The sequence below is a fragment of the Podarcis cretensis genome, assembly GCF_951804945.1.
Source record: "Podarcis cretensis genome assembly, chromosome: 17".
NCBI lineage: Eukaryota > Metazoa > Chordata > Lepidosauria > Squamata > Lacertidae > Podarcis > Podarcis cretensis.
This window is the reverse complement of record NC_137187.1, coordinates 9,680,059-9,701,048: the sequence shown is the minus strand read 5'-3', so window position 1 is coordinate 9,701,048 and position 20,990 is coordinate 9,680,059. Positions and strand designations below refer to the sequence as shown.

The 20,990-nt window shown below is 45.0% G+C and overlaps 1 protein-coding gene across 2 annotated transcripts in view; it reads left to right on the top strand.

The window, feature by feature from the left end:
* LOC307206283 (transient receptor potential cation channel subfamily V member 6-like) overlaps positions 1-20,990 on the top strand; it is a 71,429-nt gene that overhangs the window by 25,319 nt on the left and 25,120 nt on the right. For both annotated transcript variants that reach the window (XM_079959355.1, XM_079959356.1), the window contains exons 2-4: positions 14,652-14,749; positions 16,012-16,134; positions 18,204-18,344. In XM_079959355.1, coding sequence (XP_079815481.1) covers positions 14,652-14,749; positions 16,012-16,134; positions 18,204-18,344 — 362 coding nt within the window. The remainder of the gene's footprint in view (positions 1-14,651; positions 14,750-16,011; positions 16,135-18,203; positions 18,345-20,990) is intronic.

Here is a 20,990-nt window from a genome sequence, read left to right as displayed (position 1 = left end):
TGGAGTATTGGATGCTTGAGAGTAAAAAAACCACAGGCTTCTGCAGAGAGCACATCTGCAACAATGCGGATGATGAAGGGCAGGCTGCTGTTGCGTTAGTGCTGATTTGCTGGGTGAGGAAAGCCATGTGAATTTCAGCCAAATTTTCTAGCAAGCTGGTACAGAGAGGTAAAGCAAACTTTTCTGCCCTGCCAGCCCAGATATTATAGTCTGGCTGGAGGAACTACTTGATTGTGCAAGTGATGGAATTCTTCCAGGTCAGCCATGTGAAGAAAGTGGGAAATTTCCAATCACCACTGAGGAAGTTCCTTCCGCTGCTTGTTATCCCCATTCAGTTAGATGGGTGAGATAATATGAAGACATTGATCCCTTGCTGCGTGTGACTTTGCTAGAAACTGGGTCATGTTTCTCAGAACCCGGGCCCAGGAGCTTATCAGTGGGTTACATTAGTTAATGGTGCATAAATTTCTGTGAAAATTTGCCCACCATTGCCTGTATAAATACACAACTGCTAGGAAGTGTTGGGCAATTTCTAAGGCATGTTCAGCTCATGTAGAGCAGGGGTAGGGGATGTGGGTGGTGCTGTGGTCTAAACTACTGAGCCTCTTGGGCTTGCCAATCGGAAGGTTGACGGTTTGAATCCCTGAGACGGAGTGAGCTCCTGTTGCTCTGTCCCAGCTCCTGCCAGCCTAGCAGTTCGAAAGCACACTAGTGCAAGTAGATAAATAGAAGGGAAGGTAAATGGCGTTTCTGTGCGCTCTGGTTTCCATCACGGTGTTCCGTTGCACCAGACGTAGTTTAGTCATGCTGGCCACATGACCCGGAAAGCTGTCTGTGGACAAATGCTGGCTCCCTTGGCCTGAAAGCAAGATGAACGCTGCAACCCCATCGTCACCTTTGACTGGACTTAACCATCCAGGGGTCCTTTACCTTAGAGCAGGGGTGGGGAGCCAGCAGCCTGCAAGCCTCACTAGAGATCCATGTATCACCATTTGGCAATTTCGGCCAAGCCATCCCACCTGCCCTATACCTGAAATATAAGAAGAATCCCTTCAAAGCCTTGTGCAAGAAAAGGGGAACTAGCAAAACACCTGACAATGTACAAGTGGCGCAGACATAAGCAGGTGCTAGAGACATAAGCTGGTCTCACGCAAGCAAATTAACATTGGGTCGGAACTTGCAAGTTCCATGTATAAATCCATTTAAAATTGATTCCTCCTCCATCCCAATCCCTCAGGTATCAATTCTGAAAAATGCTGGCAGTCTGTGAAACCAGCTTCCAAGTTATTGGGCGTGGAGTTCACAGTAAAAGAAATTTGCTGTGTCCAGAGATATTAGAAATGAATAGCAGGTATTGGTCAATGTATTGGAGAAATCTGCATGAAATACACTATTGGGGTTCCCCACCATCACCAGGCTTGCATCAGAAGTGTCATGCTTCTCAAACAAATGGCTTGAACCTCTGGCAGAGGCAGAGTTCTGATTTAGCAGTCTGGGCGACATGTTTGAGAATGAGAAATGTAACCTTCAACTCCTTTAGATAGTAACAATGAAGCATATTTTATAAACTAGGACCACAGTTGGTATCCATTTGTGTTATTTATTTCCTTTATTCCTGAAGTTAGAGTGAGATATTTGTAGCTATTATGGACAAACGTCCCAAACAAACCAGCAGGTTTCTGAACAGTCAACCACAGATCTGTGAAAACAGAAAACGTTAGCATGCTGCGCAATTGAGCCAATTACAGAGAACACGGAGGAAGTGCAATAGTCAAATATTCTGAGCAACAATCTGTTGCCAAGGCAATGGCAAGCTGGCTAGTATTTTGAGTGGGGAAGGAAGCCCACATGCTAAGATGCAAGCTAACCATTTGGAAAGCCCAACCATATGAGAATTATGTGGACGCAAATACATTTGTAATTGTCTCAAACATTGTAGTATTTCATGTTGGTAAAGCAGAGATGTGTGTGGAAACATTGGGGAGGTTTGTGGATGCCTGCTTGCAAGAGATTGGGGGGGGGTGTGTAGTGGGGCCTAAACCCTAGAAATTAATAAATGGTAGGGTTTTGATTAATTGGGATATGGATGAAAGTACAAGCTACAGAACTGTGCCAGACAAGGAATCCCAGGGCTGGTTTATGCAAACCAGCCTGGCTTACCTGTTGAAGAGCAGATCTGTTAACATGACAAGAGGGGTTGATGGGCCATCCAGAGAGGAATCCTTTGGCCTGGGGAGACAGAAGTTGCCAATGTGATGGGGTCCTATCACCTCAGACAAGAAAAGGGAGTCTTGAGCAAGAGTTGCTGGGAAGAAGGAGGAAGCAGAGAAAAGACTGGGATCCATCTTGGGCAGGTTGGCTGAAGGCCGGTTGCACTGCTGTGAGGGACAAGCCCCTCTTGAAATGACCATGCTGGAAGATCTGGCCTCCCTCCATGCATAGGCGTAAATAGGTGGATAAACCATATTTCTTAAAGCTATGACAGTCTCTGCCATGTCTCAATTCTCCAAAGGGAACCACAGACCCTGGATGAGTGCCTGAAGCCCCACAGGTTCTTGCTACCGCTCAGCAGAGACAGGGCGAGGCACCCAACTTTTGCAACAATATGTTTACACCATATGCTATGTCTACTCAGAAGTAAGCCCCTTGAGTTCCCAGGTAAGCAGGTATTCCAACTGCAGCTGTGAAGTGCCATGGGGCAGCTGAGACTTTTGCCTTGACAAAACTTTTTGAAGGAAGCAGCTAAAGAAATTGAAGACAGCATGTTTTAAAAATGTGGTCTGTGGAAATACAGTCTGCATTAAAAATGCAGTCTGTGTTAGGTAAGGAACACAAGGTCAGGAGTCGAAGAGAAAAAGTACATCTTCAACAGCAGAAGCTGCAGGTTATAATTAAATGTATGGGAGTTTGGGCTGGTCACCTGTCCTTACGCACAGTGAACAAAGCCATCTTTTCTTGCCAAGTGTTTGCGTAACCAGCTGTAGAATTTACGGTAGAATTTACAGTAAATTGGCAGGTGATGGGGCACCTTAAAATGGCTCGTAGCTTTTCAAAGTAAACACCAGTTGTTTCAGTAGAAACTTTTTATGTGGCTTTGATACCAGAAGTGAACAGGCAGGGAGAGAACATTGTGGAGCGCATGAGAAGGCGTTGCCTGTGTTCCACCCTCCTCTCCCACATTCTCCTTTTAATGTAAAAAAGTTAAAATGTACACATACGCTAAATAGCCAAACTGGCAAGTTTGTATCTTCTTTGACCTTTAAATACTGGAGTTCGTAGGTCAGATCAGCCTACCAGAGCGCCTGGATAATACTCTACTGAATTTTTGTGGGATTCAGTTTTTCCACTGGCTTTTTCTGTATCCCTTTCTTGGCACAAAGTGCTTGGCAGAGTTGCCAGCTGGCGATGCCCACTTTCAAGGATGTGAACATTTCCCCTTTTTGCCAAATAATTTTCATCGCTGTTCAAAAACTTTAACAAATTTAGCATCATGATCATTCAAATTCGATACGAATTTGACGTCCCACCCCGCCATCTTGATGTTTCTCTTCCTACCCTTATTGCATACATTTCCAAATTGCATTTCAAAAACTTAAACATATTTAAACATTTTATCCTTGATCTATCTCTCTCTCTCTCTCTCTCTCTCTCTCCCCCCCCCACCCCCAGTTCCCTTCCCTCTTCATCTCCCTTCTCATTTTCGGCTCCTGCTAGATTTTTTACTTAACTATAACATATTCCCCCATTTCAAGGAGAGCTACTCTTCACTTTGTCAGCCCACAAACCCTTACTTCTAAATTGGTAATCCTCCATTAAAGTCCATCTCTCCCAAGGATGTGAATATTTTCAAGCCTCTGGGTTCACACGTGGCCTGAAATATCGCCGGCACAAGGCCAATGGCAGGGACGACAACACTCTTTCTGAATAGACTGAATGAAAGATTTCGTGGGAGTCGGGATGCTAGTTTGAGTGCACTGCTACAATCCTAGGCTCATGCTCGTATGCAGGTGAAAAAGGTAAAGGACCCCTGGATGGTTAAGTCCAGTCAAAGGAGACTATGAGGTTTCAGTGCTCATCTCGCTTTCAGGCCAAGGGAGCTGGCGTTTCTCCACAGACAGCTTTCCAGGTCATGTGGCCAGCATGACTAAACCACTTCTGGTGCAACGGAACACCGCAATGGAAACCAGAGCGCACAGAAACGCTGTTTACCTTCCCACCGGAGCGATACCTATTTATCTACTTGCACTGGTGTACTTTCGAACTGCTAGGTTGGCAGGAGCTGGGACAGAGCAATGGGAGCTCACTCCATCGCGGGGATTCAAACCGCTGACCTTCCGATTGGCAAGCCCAGGAGGCTCAGTGGTTTAGACCACAGCACCACCCTCCTCCCATATAAACATATAAACACATATAAACATGTGTGCTGGTATTCCGACTTAATAACACCCATGTACCTGTCTCAAACACAATTGCTGCCTAAAGCTTGTAGGCACTGTAAGGACATCTGCAATGCACTAGACTCCTCTGGTTTTAGCCACTGAATTCTGGTGTCTGTATCCAACACAGAGCTAGACAGGCTTAAACCCACTAGAATAGTTCCTAAATCTGTATTGGATTAGAGCCTACAAATTGCTCTGGTCGATGCTGCCACCATTTGGCCTTAAAATGCCACTACATTGACTAATATATTCAGATATATGCTACTTGTGCGAGGTGCTGTTGAGAACACAAGCCCTGCCAAACAAGCCAAACGGTGTTCAGAGGAAGTAAGTTGAGTTGCTCTCCCAGATCCTGCCGTCAAGGAAATAAAAATACCTACAAAGTACAATGCCATTGGCCATTAATAAGAACAAATTAATATTTAATAACAACAAATATCACATGGAGATTTAAACACTGCCCTGGCTGTCAGTATGCATGAAAAGAGCAAAATGTTTGTTCATAGAATCGTAGAATTGGGACCGTGAGCGTCCTCTAGTTATTTTCTCCCCTAATGCCTTGAGCAGTCACGAAATTAAAAGACGCCTTCTCCTTGGGAGAAAGGCGATGGCTAACCTAGACAGCGTCTTAAAAAGCAGAGACATCACCTTGCCAACAAAGGTCCGTATAGTTAAAGCCATGGTTTTCCCAGTAGTGATGTATGGAAGTGAGAGCTGGACCATAAAGAAGGCTGATCGCCGAAGAATGGATGCTTTTGAATTATGGTGCTGGAGGAGACTCTTGAGAGTCCCATGGACTGCAAGAAGATCAAACCTCTCCATTCTGAAGGAAATCAGCCCTGAGTGCTCACTGGAAGGACAGATCGTGAAGCTGAGGCTCCAATACTTTGGCCACCTCATGAGAAGAGAAGACTCCCTGGAAAAGACCCTGATGTTGGGAAAGATGGAGGGCACAAGGAGAAGAGGACGACAGAGGATGAGATGGTTGGACAGTGTTCTCGAAGCTATCAGCATGAGTTTGACCAAACTGCAGGAGGCAGTGGAAGACAGGAGTGCCTGGCGTGCTCAGGTCCAGGGGGTCACAAAGAGTTGGACACGACTAAATGACTAAACAAAACAATGCCTTGAGAGAAAGCATTCAAGTACTTTTCTTATATGCTTAATTCGCCGAACAACTTATTGCAAGATGCGTGTGACCTTGTCTTGGTGATCTTGAGTGATCCACTCTGCAGCTGTCTGAATTCCCTGCTGCGAAGTCACGCGCTGCTCAAGCAACGAGTCTCGGAAATAATTGTTTTCTAGACATCAAAACACTGCTCTTCCGAGAAACTGCTTGTGTGGTCTTGTTGCAGGGTATGGTTGTAAATACATTTTAAAATCTAGTATAATGCAAATAGCATTCCTCCTCCTCACCTTGCCAGAATCCATCTTCAAAATTAATAATCGCTGTCTCTTGCCAAGATGCTTTATAGATCCTTCTGGTTCTATAAATTATTTTTCCACGTACCACACATGCAGGTTATCTTCTGGTTTGTCATGATGGTTTTTTTTATGGCAGAGTTTTATGGTGCACTTGGGGAATAAGCAAACTGGTTTGCTTTCAAATGTAGTATATTTCTTCACCAGAAATATATTTTCCTTTACTGAGTTTTTCTTTTATGTGGGGAGGCCTCTCCCACCCCAGAGTAGCTGCACATTTTTTTTCTGCTGCTGCTACTGCTGCTGGTGGCAACACCACCACTTAGAATAATAGAATCACAAAACTGTACAGTTGGAAGGGACCTTGGGGGTCATCTAGTCCAACCCCCCCAATGCAAGAATTTTTTGCCTAACATGGGGTTCGAACCCACAACCCTGAGATTAAGAGCCTCATATTCTGCCAACTGCGCTATCTGCAGTTCGCTCAGCCTACTGCCCCCCTTGCCAGCCCACCTCAAGGACGGGACAGTAGTGTGGCCTTTGAATGAGCATGGCTTCTACCATTTTTGCCACTCATCTTAATTCACCCAAAATTAATTGTCTTGGCTTCCAGATCCACTGTATGTAACATAAGCTGCTTTCCATCTTCTTCTTACCTCTGTCCCATTTCTCTCTCGCCCTCGCCTGGTCGTTGGAGACAATGGTTCTATCCACACCATACATTCAAAGCAAATTGAACATGCATTTAAAGCACATCGTTTCCCCCCCAAACAACCAGGGGAACTGTAGTTTGTTATGTGTGCTTAGAACTGTTAACCACGTGAGAGAGAGAGAAGGAATCACAGTTCCTAGGCTTGACTGAGTGAAGTTATGTGATTTAAATGTGCATTGAATGTGCTTTGAATGCATGTTGCAGATTTGCCCTACAAAGTTCTACCGGAAGCACTGCAAGTCCTTTCTTTGTGTGCTGGCTCTTAGGATTATAACAATCGTGGGTGGTTTTCTGGCACTTGTTTTAATCTCCTCTAATCTGGTTTTAATTTGGTATTTTATATATAATAGAATCCATTAATTGTTGAGTTGTTCTGCCCATTGGCTATTAGGAAAAAGACAGAGGGAAAGAAAGACCAGGAAATGTTCAGTTAAAACCAGGCAAAAGCAGAATGGTGGCTGCAATCCAACACAATTGGCAGATCCTCTGAGTGTTCCTGTTTTCCAGGGACAGTCCTGGATTTACAGAAGCCGTTCCGGTTCCTGATTTGATCCTGTAATGTCCTGCTTTCCCTCAGGACATGCCTATTTCCACTGGAGAAATGTTGGAGGGTATGGAGTTATGCAACTGCCGAGCCAAGGAGATAAGTAACTATACAACCTTTAGAAGACATCTGAAGGCAGCCCTGTATAGGGAAGTTTTAAAAAAAAATTCATTATATTTTTATATATGTTGGAAGCCATCCAGAGTGGCTAGGGCAACCCAGTCAGTTGAGGATGTTGTTGTTGCTTAGTCGTTTAGTCGTGTCCGCCTCTTCGTGACCCCATGGACCAGAGCACGCCAGGCACTCCTGTCTTCCACTGCCTCCCGCAGTTTGGTCAGACTCATGTTTGTAGCTTCGAGAACACTGTCCAACCATCTTATCCTCTGTCGTCCCCTTCTTCTTGTGTCCTCCATCTTTCCCAACATCAGGGTCTTTTCCAGGGAGTCTTCTCTTCTCATGAGGTGGCCAAAGTATTGGAGCCTCAGCTTCAGGATCTGTCCTTCCAGTGAGCACTCAGGGCTGATTTCCTTAAGAATGGAGAGGTTTGAACTTCTTGCAGTCCATGGGACTCTCAAGAGTCTCCTCCAGCACCATAATTCAAAAGCATCAGTTGAGGATAGAGGGGTATAAATATATTATTATTATTATTATTATTATTATTATTATTATTATTGGCATCCCTATTTTCATTGGAGAAATGTTGGAAGGTATGAAATGGAAAATGATCTACAACACAATAAATAGCAGTAAGGCTTCAGTCCTGTAATACTTATCTGGGAGCAAGCCCCATTACACATAGTGGGACTCCCTTCTGAGTAAATTTGCGCAGGTTAGCACTGCTTGGCTGCAACCCTATTTTCTGGAATAAGTTCCTTGAAAGTCATCAGCACCTGCTTCTGATTCAGCATCCGTAGGCTCTTAGAGGGGGAACCTGCCTCCTTCGCCACTCCTATACGGTATTTTATACAGAGATAATATTTTAAGATTTGGAAGGCTTGGTAATGGGCGTAGAAATGGAATTTACAGATATTTTTTTCAAATGCACATTTCTACACATCTCAACCAGATATTATGTGCCGGCAGATTGGAGGAGAATCACTCCTCCGAAAGAACAATTTAAAACAAAATGAATTATTATTATTATTATTATTGTTATTCATAAAACTATCATATATCCTCTCTCCTACCCGTCTCCATTGTGGGCCACTTGCAGTTACCCATTTTTATGACTATTTGAAACGTAAAATTTAGCAATCCCCTGCTGCCTGGATGCAAATAAAATCCCACAATTAAAAGCAGACACCGTATATTTCTCCCTCTCTTTATATTAAATGTTAATTAAAGCTGCATGGAAGGCAAGTTGAATGTATTTGGGTTGTGGCGTCTTATCCTCAAGACCTTCGGTGGTTTCTAGAAGGTCAGGTGTTCTCTTTCCCCCTGTCCCCCAAGGGGTTTGCAAGATAATTCTTAGTGGGTTTCCAGGTGTAGCCAGGGCAAATCACTGGCACCTCGGGGGCAGAGTCAGCTGTTCGCTTGCTTTTCAGATGGTAATAAAAGGTAAAGGTAAAGGACCCCTGGATGGTTAAGTCTAGTCAATGGCGACTATGGGGTTGCGGTGCTCATCTTGCTTTCAGGCCAAGGGAGCCAGCGTTTGTCCACAGACAGCTTTCTGGGTCATGTGGCCAGCATGACTAAACCGCTTCTGGCGCAACGGAACACTGTGACGGAAACCAGAGCGCACGGAAATGCCGTTTACCTTCCAACCACAGTGGTGCCTATTTATCTACTTGCACTGGTGTGCTTTCGAACTGCTAGGTTGGCAGGAGCTGGGAAAGAGAAACAGGAGCTCATTGCACCGTGGGGATTCGAACCGCCGGCCTTCTGATTGGCAAGCCTAAGAGGCTCAGTGGTTTAGACCACAGCGGCACCCGCGTACCTCTAGTACACATGGCAGTACTAGTTTTTTTTACTGACCAGTCCAATGTTCCCGGTGTTCGTGGGAAATTCTCAGCAATAACGTATGCAGCTGAACTGGGTCAATTTTTAGTTCCTGGGAAAGGGTATAAACTTGCTGCAACTCTGCTGAAATGGCAGGTGGGGGGCGGCAGTTTCATAAACGCCTTACTACTGGGGGGTGGGGAGGGCCTCAGGTCCATGAGACTAAGGGTTACAATGTCCAATGCTTTTACAGGGACAACTTCTCAGAAGGCACCAGTGCCAGTGCAGTCATTTTGCCAAGATGGAAAAAGTATACTGCTGCACACAGAAGGCTTCCTCCTTTGCAGTGTCTGCTCCCTTTCAAAGGAGACACAGCCACCTGCTGCCTGGTTTAATCTGAGAGGAGGTGGCAGTTTTTTCCTAGGAGAATGTTACTTTACTTAGGGAAAGTTCATGCACCGCGAAAGAACACTTTCCCCTTTTAAAAAAAAACGAGCCCCACAAAATTCTGAAACTGGCCCACAATGATTTATCAAGTTGACGTTTCTGGGGGAAATTATCCTTTTCCTTTCCTAAATCAGAATTTCCTTTATAAGCAAAATGCTCATTTGGCTGCAATATACATAGGACTAGGATGCCGGTCAATTATCATCAAATTTATTTTTTTGTTAATTGTTGCTTAGAAATGATAAAAATAACTATTTGCAAGCAGTCCTTGAAGCAGCATACAAAGCTAATACTGCAAACTGATTACCTATTATTTGATTCTGATCAAGTATTCAATGAAGCCGAGAATGCTTTAGATATATATTTATATTAAGTATTGGTGCAAAAACCAGTATATCAGCTGTGTCTGTTTTCCGCACACCTTCCTTTCACGACATTCATGAGGCTACACCTTCCTTTCCAGTAATATTCTCTCTCTTCTGCATCCATAAAATAAACAAAAACAGCTCCCTCCAAAAGGCAGCAGGAGTTTAAATAAAACATAACAAGCCCTGATAGTTCATAGCAGGAGGGAAAAGGATGCCATGAATCGGTGCCAAGCTGTTTCCATTTGGTGTGAGTGATTCTGCCTCAAGACTGGTGCCAGCCTCACTTCCTCATTTGGGGGCATTTGTTGGATCTGGGCCCAGGGTTTTTAATTAAAATTGGCTGAAGTGTGGCACTTGGGGCTGTGCCCTCTGTCTTCCGGCGGACCAGCTCCCCTCAGACAGACAAGTTTTCCTTAATTGAGGTAATCCTTGGTGTCGTGTGAGCACAGGAGCTGATTCCTGCTGGGCTTTGGGCCTTGACATTTTCCAGCTATTCCCACACTCCAAGAGATCGTACGCTGGCATTCTGCCATCAGAAATCTCCATATGGGAAACGGCCAAGATGAAATACATTTTTTTCGCGCCTTATTGACAGGAGTGAAATTAAACAAGTTTTCTAATTCTCCCTGAAAGGGTTGATTGGCACCTAGATTTTAAATTTGCCAGGTGTCCTTTAGTTTGAGGGTTGCCCCCACAGTTTAACAACTCCCCAAGTGTTGCAGCTCCCTAGAACGCAACAGAGATCTTTATGTTGCAGTGCTTTTTAGCAGGGAGTACTGAGGTGGAAATAGGGGACGCGGGTGGCGCGTGGTCCAAAGCACAGAGCCTAGGGCTTGCCGATCAGAAGGTCGGCAGTTCAAATCCCCGCGACGGGGTGAGCTCCCGTTGCTCAGTCCCTGCTCCTGTCAACCTAGCAGTTCAAAAGCACGTCAAAGTGCAAGTAGATAAATAGGTACCGCTCCGGTGGGAAGGTAAATGGCATTTCCGTGTGCTGCTCTGGTTAGCCAGAAGTGGCTTAGTCATGCTGGCCACATGACCCAGAAGCTGTATGCCAGCTCCCTCGGCCAAAAAAGCGAGATGAGCCCCAGAGTTGTCCGTGACTGGACCTAATGGTCAGGGGTCCCTTTACCTTTACTGAGGTGGAAACATGCAGCCACCGCTATTGAGCTGGGTGTTCATATCATTTTAATGCACGTGCTGCCGTGAACTCAGTGGCAACTATAGATGGTTAACATACATAAATGAATTCATCTAGAACAAATTATTACTTCTTGCATCATTTTCATCATCCAGCCGCAACAAAAGGATGAGCTGAGAGTCTATTTGCATGGTGGTGGTGGTGGGGGATACACTGTTCCTCTCCCTTAGTTTCCCCTTGACTCACGGATTTTATTAATTTTTAAATTGCATTTATTACCCTTACCTTTCCTCTAAGGAACTCAAGGTGGTATACATGGTTCTCCCCTCTCCAGTTTATCCTGTGTCCGTCGTCTTGCCTGTCTTTGCTGCTGCCTCTTTATGCCTCTTCTGGTTCTGGGAGGCCAGATAAGAGGGGAACTGGTTGCAACAGGAAGGGGAGACACCCTGGCTTCTTCACCAGCCTGCCTCATCTCTGCCTCTTGATCCTCCTCTTTTCCAGCCTCTACTTCTGCCTCTGATTCTAGACTGCTCTTTGCCCCATCTTCTTTCTGCTCACTAAGCCCTGTTACCTCTTCAGCTTCTGACACCAGCTCTTCCCAGTCTTCTTCCTCTTATCCCTCTGACTAGTCATTATTGTCCCACCACCAACCCCCTGGCTCTGAGCCTTCTTCCCCTGGGAGTTCCCTTGGGGGGTTCCCCAGCTGATGTCTCCCAACATTCCTCTGCATCCAGCTAGCCCATGACAAACCATTAGATTAAGAGCTATGTATAAACCTTTGCCAATGTGTGAATGATACTATAGATGGAAGTTTAGCTGTTCGTAGTGTGTGTGTATTACCGTATTTTTTGCCCTATAGGACGCACTTTTTCCCCTCCAAAAAATGTGTGTGCTTCCTATGGGGTGAATGCAGGCTTTCGCTGAAGCCTGGAGAGCGAGAGGGGTCAGTTGCTCTCCAGGGCTATCCGCAAGCCGTGGGAGGGCTGCGCGAAGTCGCGCAGCTCTCCCACAGCTTTCGGAGAGCTGCCTGCATCCCGAAGCCTGGGGGCGCGCTGAGCTCAGCGCCTCCCAGGCTTCGGGCTTCGCGCAGCTCTCCTATGGCTTTTGGAGAGTTGCCTGCATGCCGAAGCGGGGAAGCCCGAGCTTCCCCCGACCCCAGCCCCCAGAACAGGCAGTTCTCCGCAAGCCATGGGAGCCCAGCTTGCGGAGAACTGCCTGTTCTGGGGGCTGGGGTCGGGGGAAGCTCGGGCTTCCCCCGCCCCAGCCCCACGCCTGGGGGAAAAATAATTCCCCCCCCTTTATTTCCCCCCGCCCCAAAAAAAACAGGTGCGCCTTATGGGCCAGTGCATCCTATGGGGCGAAAAATACGATAATTTTTTAAACAAATTATTTTCAAAAAATGCTTTTCTTATATAATAGTGTGGTCAAGTAATAGCTGGATTTTTTAAGGTGCATTTGACAATTACCCCATTTTTATGTGAAAATATAATAAGGATAGCTGGTATTTGGAGTCTGTAATGAGCTCCAGTGTTAGTTCCCACTTGATACCTTATTCGTGTACTTCGGCTGAAAACCTCATTGAGATATGAATAAAAGTGTCATACTTAACCTTAAGTATTCCTAGCCTAGCTCCTACATCAACAGAAATAAACCATTGTGTCTTTTTAATCAAATTTTTCTTCACAGTTGGGAATACCCATTACCCCCTAATTACTATTATCGGGGACTAACTGATCCCAATGCCCATTAATAAAACCCTCAGATAAAAAACGTGCATATGTGTAGGTACACACAGATGTTACACACACACAACACAACACAACGGGGAACGTGAGCCAAAGTACCACAGAACAACTAATGATTTTATTATAGGAAAAATAATCAAGGATGAAGCGAAATGTTTTGGCATTTGGCATTTGCCAAGTTTGAAGAGGTCTTCTAGGAATTCTTGGCAGTCTGCGGTGATTAAAACAGCAAGCGAAAAGGACCCGTGATGCCATTATACAATTGCATCACCGTTGCGCGGTGTTCTAACCAGAGCAGATGTACTTGCGCACATCAGTAACCTGTCAATTTAAAAAAAAAAAAGGAAGACTAGCAAGTCACACATGTGCAAATTCTGAAATGGTGTAGAAATCCTCCCAAGTTAAATTGGAAGGCAAGTGAAGTTTGGACATAAGGCAGAGCCAGCTGTGGGGCAAATAACAAAATGGGCCAGGGCAAACAGCTGCTCCTCCTTGCAGATTGGGGACCCCCTATTCTGTCCTCTAATCGAGCATCATTGTGTGCACTTGCAAACCTCTGCCATGCACAGGTGTGTTACAGGTGTGAGAGAGGATCGTTGCTGCTCCCCCTGTCTCTTATACTTGGAAGGTTTTGCATTCTTCGAAGGCATTATAAAGACAGCTGTGAACCTGATGATGAGGGAGGGCTCCTACAATATGGTGCCTCCAATAGTCTTGAATCCCTTTCTCTAAGCACGCTTTGGAGGCACAAATTAGGAGTCCATTTGTTCCCCTCTAAAGATTCCTCAACTCGCTCTCAAAGGAAAGGATTTTCTGTTTTCTAGCTGGTTCCTATTATGTTTCACATCCAGTTAAAGGAGGACACAGGGCACCGTGAACTTCTGCAGAACTTTGTGCCCCTTGAATGGCTGGGCCAGAACACCGCTGGAGCCTTCTGAACTCCTGTTGGTTTCAAGAGAGGTTGCACAGGAAACCTTTCTGGTTGATTTGAATCCTATTAATAATACTCTGAATTCCTTCTTTGCCCCCGGCGGCTTCTCTTTCTGTGTGTCTCCTTTTTCAAAGCCAAATTGTTACATAAGTTTAATGAGACACGTCTTCATTGAGAGCTGCTCACCTTTTCTTGCAGCTTTGTGTGTTGGAAGCATGTTGGGAGGACCTTTGTTGGCTATCCAAGCCAGGGATTGAACCCTGATGGGCAGATCTGCTGGCATGTCTTAGAACAAACACATACAGATATTTCTGCCTGAATTTAACTCTTCATAGTCTCTGCCTGCCTGTATCAGCAGCTGGCTTGCCCCCAAGTTTGCACATAATCCTAAGTGACAAACCATGGCTTAGCTCCAGGTATAGTGTGGCAGCAGGAGGACCATGAGAGGAGCAAAACAGCAGTGATTTACTCCCTGTGTAGCTGCATGCACGCACATTCGCATTTACCATGGTTTGGCTTAGAGTTATGTGTAAATGAGGGCAGTGTACCAGAAAAAGTATTTTAAAAATAACATTACTGAAATATCACTTTTTGCCTTGTATTGATGGTAATTAGTCTTACCAACAGATGCTGTGGAATAGAGGAATGAAGACTTTCCAAGTTGTTAGCTGAGTTAGCATTTCATGCCTTCAGTGTAACTTTTACCACCGTGCAAGAACAATTATTATTTTCTTTTTCTGAAAACCCTGCAGGCCTTTGGTTGAAGATCAACTATTGCAAGCGGGATCCTCTTGGATGTGTCTGTTGATATCTCTAGGGCATTTTTTTTTTAGTTGTCTTGCTGATAAAGACGGTTGTCTTAGTTTTGAAAGACAACTTTGCTGATGTGATGAAAAAAATCCTCCTCCATGGGTCATGTGGGTTGTAATGCACATTATTCTGAATTTATTTTGCTTTCTGCTTGTTTCAGGATCTGGGAATCTCCCCTCCTCCTGGCTGCCAAGGAGAACGATGTCTCTGCCATTCAGAAGCTCCTTGCCAGCCACAGCTGCGACATTCACGAGAGAGGTATGGAATCCATGCTTCTCATCATGTCCACATTGCCTGCTAAGATAACGCACAAGGACCTTGAGGGGAGGAGTAAAAGGGAGACAGTGATAGAAAATGAGTTCTTGGGTTGAAGGAGGCCAAGGATGGCTTCAGATGTGGCAGAAGGAACAGGAAGTATATATGCCATGTGCTTCCTGGTCCTCCTACTACAAAACAAACTTGATTTACTTATATACCGCTTAATGCCAGAATAGGCTTCAAAGCAGTTTTCAGCTATAAAAACCAATGACACAAACTGCAGACACCCGTAATTACAATACACAATATAATGTTTCACATCTCCTGTCCGAAACACATCTGAAGTAGCTGCATGCCCAGGTGCCCCCATCACTTGACTGCCCATCTTAAACAGTGAAACAATGAGGCATGGCAACTTACATTAGGGTCAGATCAGGCCACAACTTTATTGACTACAGATGTAAGAAATTTGGCATAGGCATTGGGTAGAACCAACCATTTCTGGCCTGCCTCCCTGGAGGAATTAATTTTGGGGTCAACTGGAAGCAAGGGAGTTATTGACCTCCATTAAAAATTTAACTCCTGCAATGGATTGCACCTGGGGAGTGCTGTGGCCCCTGGGTGTCCAGATGGAAGCAGCTCCTCTGGATCCCTTTAACAGGATACCCCATTCTTTGAGAGGCAGGCAGAGGCTACAACCTGCCCTCTGTCCAAGCGTATGCCTACCCAATGCCTAAACCGCCAAAGCTGTGATGGTGGCAATAACCACAGGGCTGCAGCCAATTCGCCAAGTGGGAAAATGTCAACCTGGTCCTGAACATGGCGACCAGCAATGTCCATAGTAAGGTTGGTGAAAGCACAGTGTACCAAGCAGACAGGCAGGGAGGGTGGGAGAGCCGTCAAAGAAGTGGTAGTTGACACAGGAATGGGCCACCTTTTATTCCCAGAGCATGGACCCAAGAGAAGCCCCATTGGTCCGCCCCCTGGGAGTGGCCTGCCCCCATGTCTGCTTGCGATTTGCTAAGTTTGTGAATCCTCCTGCTGGGCAGCAAACTAGGCTCAGGAGCCTTGCCCGCCACCCATGAAGTGACCCAGTGGGACCTCCATCACCAGATCGTGGCAGGTGGGAGGAGCACTGGCCTGCAATAGTGTCTACCGGCAAGGGTGAGCCGACTTCTCGTAACTTCTATGAGCGCCTTCAGCAGGTTGGCAGAATTGACAACATGTGGCCATATATTCTCTATATCTGGTGGTTTCTCTAGGTGCTGTTGGGGAGACAGCTCTTCATGTAGCTGCCTTGTATAATAGCTTAGAAGCAGCCCAACTCCTGATGGATGCAGCTCCGGAACTAGTGAACGAGGCTATGACGTCAGAACTTTACACAGGTAATTATTATTAGAGACATCCATATCCTGCAATTCAGTTTTGCAATAAGCTCTCAAAGTGTCTCGCAATATAAATAAAACAGTAGTGAATAAAACATCAACACTCATGAGATCTATTAAATATAAAACTACGACAGCACTCGGAACAAGTGATATTTACTATAAAAATGTGTCTAAACCAAAGCCAGAATGGGGTTGCCAGATCCATAACCTGGGCCCAGAAAACCTTCCCCTCATGTCCATCTCACACCCTTGTCCTCGTGTCCTCATGCCCTTGTGAAGGCCAATGTTAGGTGGAGCCAGTGCAAATTTAGGAGTTTGATCATAAACAACAATTTATGAAGCTATACATTGCCATTGTCTGTGTGTAATAATTTAGTTACGTCTGACTTGGAACCATCGGGAGATGGTGGACTCTCCTTCCTTGGAGGTTTTTAAGCAGAGGTTGAATGGCCATCTGTCCTGGATGCTTTAGCTGAGATTGCTGCATTGCAGGGGGTGGGACAAGATGACCCTTGGGGTCCCTTCCAACTCTACAGTTCCATGACTTGGCCCTGCATTGGATACATGTTCTAGGGTGCATATTTGGTTTTTGTGGGGCCATGTTGCAGCCCGGCAGGTCAGGCTAGTGTTCTGTATGAATTTAGTGTGCATCCTAGAATAGGATCCCGTATTAGGACTGGTGTTTTCAAACTTGTTCATGAATGACCTGGAAGTTAGGGGTTAGAATCATAGAACTGAAAGGGACTGTTCATTCCAGCTCCTTGCAGTGCAGGAATATTTTGCCCAGTGTGGTGCTCAAACCCATAATCCTGAGATTAAGATTCTCATGCTCCACTGACTGAGCTATCAGAGCTGGTTAAGGTCACTGATAGCTACTCTCCCAAGGTTACCATGTGAACTTCATGACTGAGATGGGATTTGAACTTGGAGCTCTATGGTTCAAGTCTAATGCTGCCCAGTATACTTGACTGGCATATAATAATAATACTTTGCATTTATATAATGTAGATGCTTGAGGAATTTAATTGGGCTTTGCAAATTGCATGATTCATGCCTCCCAGATCAATGCGTAAATTGGAACAAAGGGTTATTGTTTTTAGAATTTCATACTATTGAAATTTCTGGCGGAGTTCTCTGCTCAAAAAAAAACATTCAAATACATTTTATTTTTTTATAGATAAAATGCTTACTATGTGAGGAAGCCCGTTCAAAAATACAAATTTAAATGAGAGTTTTCATGTGGATTTTTATTTAAAATAACATTAATATGGAAACAGGACAAGAACAGACTTATAAATGGAGGTAGGGTCCAGAAACAGAATGATCTTCCCATCCCTTTGATATATAGTGTTACGTCAATAAAGGTTTGAGAATCTAAATATATAGTTCTTTAAGGTGTTCTCAAAATGCTTGCAAAAGCCCTACTGCAAAGATTACTTCAGATACTCTTAACAATGCAACCCTATGCATATCTACTCAGAAGTAAGTCCCACTGAGTTCAATGAGGCCTGGGATGCAATCCTTGAATAGAAATATGAGAGTTGCACTGTTACTCCAAGGTTTGCAGCCTAAAGACTATAACCTCAAAGTGGGTCAGTATAACAGCAGGATTTGAAACAGGGATTTCCCCGCCAAGCTCTTAGCTACAACATTACACCTGTTTCCTCTTTGATGAAATGGTATTGGATAAATTCCAGATGGAATATAATAGCAGCAGAAACAGAGTCATCAAAGCACTCTTGAATATAAATGGTCAGAGGGAGAATATGAGCTGCTTAATTTATCGGTAATTAATATTGCAATTGCATTTGTCATTAAAATCAGCATTCATCAGCATTGCCTCAGGGGTTCAATACCCCTTTCTTCTGCAGGTAACTCAGATGAGCTTCTCTGAATGTAATCACTTTTAGTTGATGTCAGGCTTGTGTAAAGCACAACTTGCCGTTGTTCATCAATTATTTGCCCACAAACTAGCTGGATTTGTGGGTCCCAGTTTTCATTAGCGATGCCTTTCTAGACTGGAGGAAATGGAGAACCTTATGTAAGCAGACATTTGTGTATTTCAGGGGAGACAGCTCTTCACATAGCTGTGGTGAACAAAAACCTAAAGCTGGTGAAAGCTTTGCTTGAGAAGGGGGCAGATATTAATAGCCCGCGAGCCACTGGATACGTCTTCAGGCGCAGAAGTGACAACCTTATCTATTTCGGTATGTTTGGAGTCTGGATACTCTTCCCCTCACATTCTACTTTTCTGTCTGGAGGGATTTTTTAAATGGAGAATTCTGTCACACGGGTCCTCACCGACAGCTGATATGCCTCCTCAGTAAGAAGTGAGCTGCAGTCTAGTGTCTCAGCCATCAACGGCCCACATTCTGAGTTGGCAATTATTTTGGAAACCAGTATGTTTGAGGTGTTATGATGATGGAGATTCTGTCTGTGGTGTTTGATCTGTGAAGGAGCAACTCACACCTGCGTACCCTCCAACTTTTCACTGATGAAAATAGGGACGTCCTATTCCATCATCCTAATCATCATCATTTATTATTTATTCCCTGCCCATCTGACTGGGTTGCCCCAGCCATTCAGGGCAGCTTCCAACATATATAAACACATAATAAAACATTAAACATTAAAAAAAGACTTCCCTATACAAGGCTGTCTTCAGATGTCTTCTGAAGATCGTATACAGTGGTACCTCAGGTTACATACGCTTCAGGTTACATTCGCTTCAGGTTACAGACTCCGCTAACCCAGAATAGTGCTTCAGGTTAAGAACAGTTTCAGGTTAAGAACGGACCTCCGGAATGAATTAAGTACTTAACCCGAGGTACCACTAGTTACTTATCTCCTTGGCTCGTGGGTTGCATAACTCCATATCCCCTAATGTTTCATGAAAATAGGGACGTCCTACCATACCATCCAACATTTCTCTTATGAAGGAAATGCAGGGCATTCTGTGATCAAATCAGAAACTGGGATGGCTTCTGTAAATCCAGGACTGTCCCTGGAATTGGAGGGTCCGCACCTGCCACATCTTGCGAGCATGAAAGTGTAAACTGGCCCCAGGGTGACCAGAAGCAAAGGAGGTGAGAACTCTTGGCGTATCTTTTTTTAACAGTTGCGTAGAAGAGGGAATTCCATCAGGTACAGTTCTGCTCACCCTTGCTTAACAAGCTCACGAGATAAAGTGGCTAGACTTCTTATTATAGAAGACAGGAGTGGTTCACAATGGACTGGTCAGATGGTGCTGCTGCTGCTACCCACTGCTCCACTGGTACTGAGCACTGTTGCTATGGGGGGAATCCACTGGGGAACCTTGGTTGTCCTCCCCATAGACACCTCCGCAATGATGGTGGCATTAAAATATCCTGTTCTTCTTCAATAATAGAGAAAAAAGGAGACCAAAAGAGAGAGATTAATTGAAACTGTCTAGTAAATCAGATCGGTAGTTGGGTTCCTGTTGGGGAACCTTGGTTGTGTGGACTTGGAATCCATTTGGAGATCCAGGCTGGGGAGACTTCAGGAGATGCTGTGGTTGCTGGTTCTTCCTCAGGGCCGACCCAAGGTAAACAAAGAGTAATATGGTACAATCAAGCATGCATTGGAATTAATGTCAAGAATTGGGCACAGCTGGTCATGAATATAATACAGCCCAAGCCGGATGAGGGCAGTGCACATTTATATGGTGTAAATTGTACTCCAAACACCCACCTGCATTATCTCTGTTTTTGGATTAAACCACAGAGCCTAGGACTTGCCGATCAGAAGGTCGGCGGTTCGAATCCCCGCGACGGGCTGAGCTCCCGTTGCTCGGTCCCTGCTCCTGCCAACCTAGCAGTTCAAAAGCACGTCAAAGTGCAAGTAGATAAGTAGGTACCACTCCGGCGGGAAGGTAAATGGTGTTTCCGTGCGCTGCTCTGGTTTGCCAGAAGCAGCTTAGTCATGCTGGCCACATGACCCAGAAGCTGTATGCCGGCTCCCTCGACCAATAAAGCGAGATGAGCGCTGCAATCCCAGAGTCAGTCACGACTGGACCTAATGGTCAGGGGTCCCTTTACCTTTACCTAAACTGGTGTTATGCTCATACTGCCGCAGGAGGCAGAAAGGTGCCAGAGACTAAGAGGCCACTTAGAAAGGTGACATATGAGATTGGAGCTTCCTGGTTCTCAGATAAATGGGACTTATCTGCCCACAAACTTGACTGGTGTTATTGGCCGTTCCGTTGCCCCAAGAAGCTGTCATTTTAAGGAGCGGGGTGAGCTAGCTTGTCTTTAGCAGGGCCTTTGAACACGCTCACTAAACTCCCAGGATTCTTTGGCACTGAAAAATAAAGAAGTAAAGGACTCCTGACAGTTAAGTCAAGTCGCAGACGACTCTGGGGTTGCGGCGCCCGTCTCACTTTACAGGCTGAGGGAGCCAGCGTTTGTCCGCAGACAGTTTTTCTGGGTCATGTATCCAGCATGACTAAGTCGTTTCTGGTGCAATGAAACACCGAAACCACGTAACTTTGTCTAAAACCAGTGTGCATAGAGAAATTTGGTCTTTGAAAATTCCGGTATGAGTTGACCAGAACCTCAGTTCCTGGGCCAAAATGTGGATCAGGACTTGGCTAACCAGCATCTCTTGCACTTCCTGAATGTTTGGGTGCAGTTTGCTGCTCAAAAGAAGTGTCAAAATGTGTTTTAAAATGCATTTATTTACAATTTTTAAAAAGAAAATAAGGTTAAAATACATAAAGAAATGTGGGATTTCATGCAGGTTATTTTTTTTTAAGAGGGTGGGGAGCATGGAGCAGACTTATGGATGCGTATGAAATTAATACAGACCAGAAAGAGGCTTATCTCTAGATACAG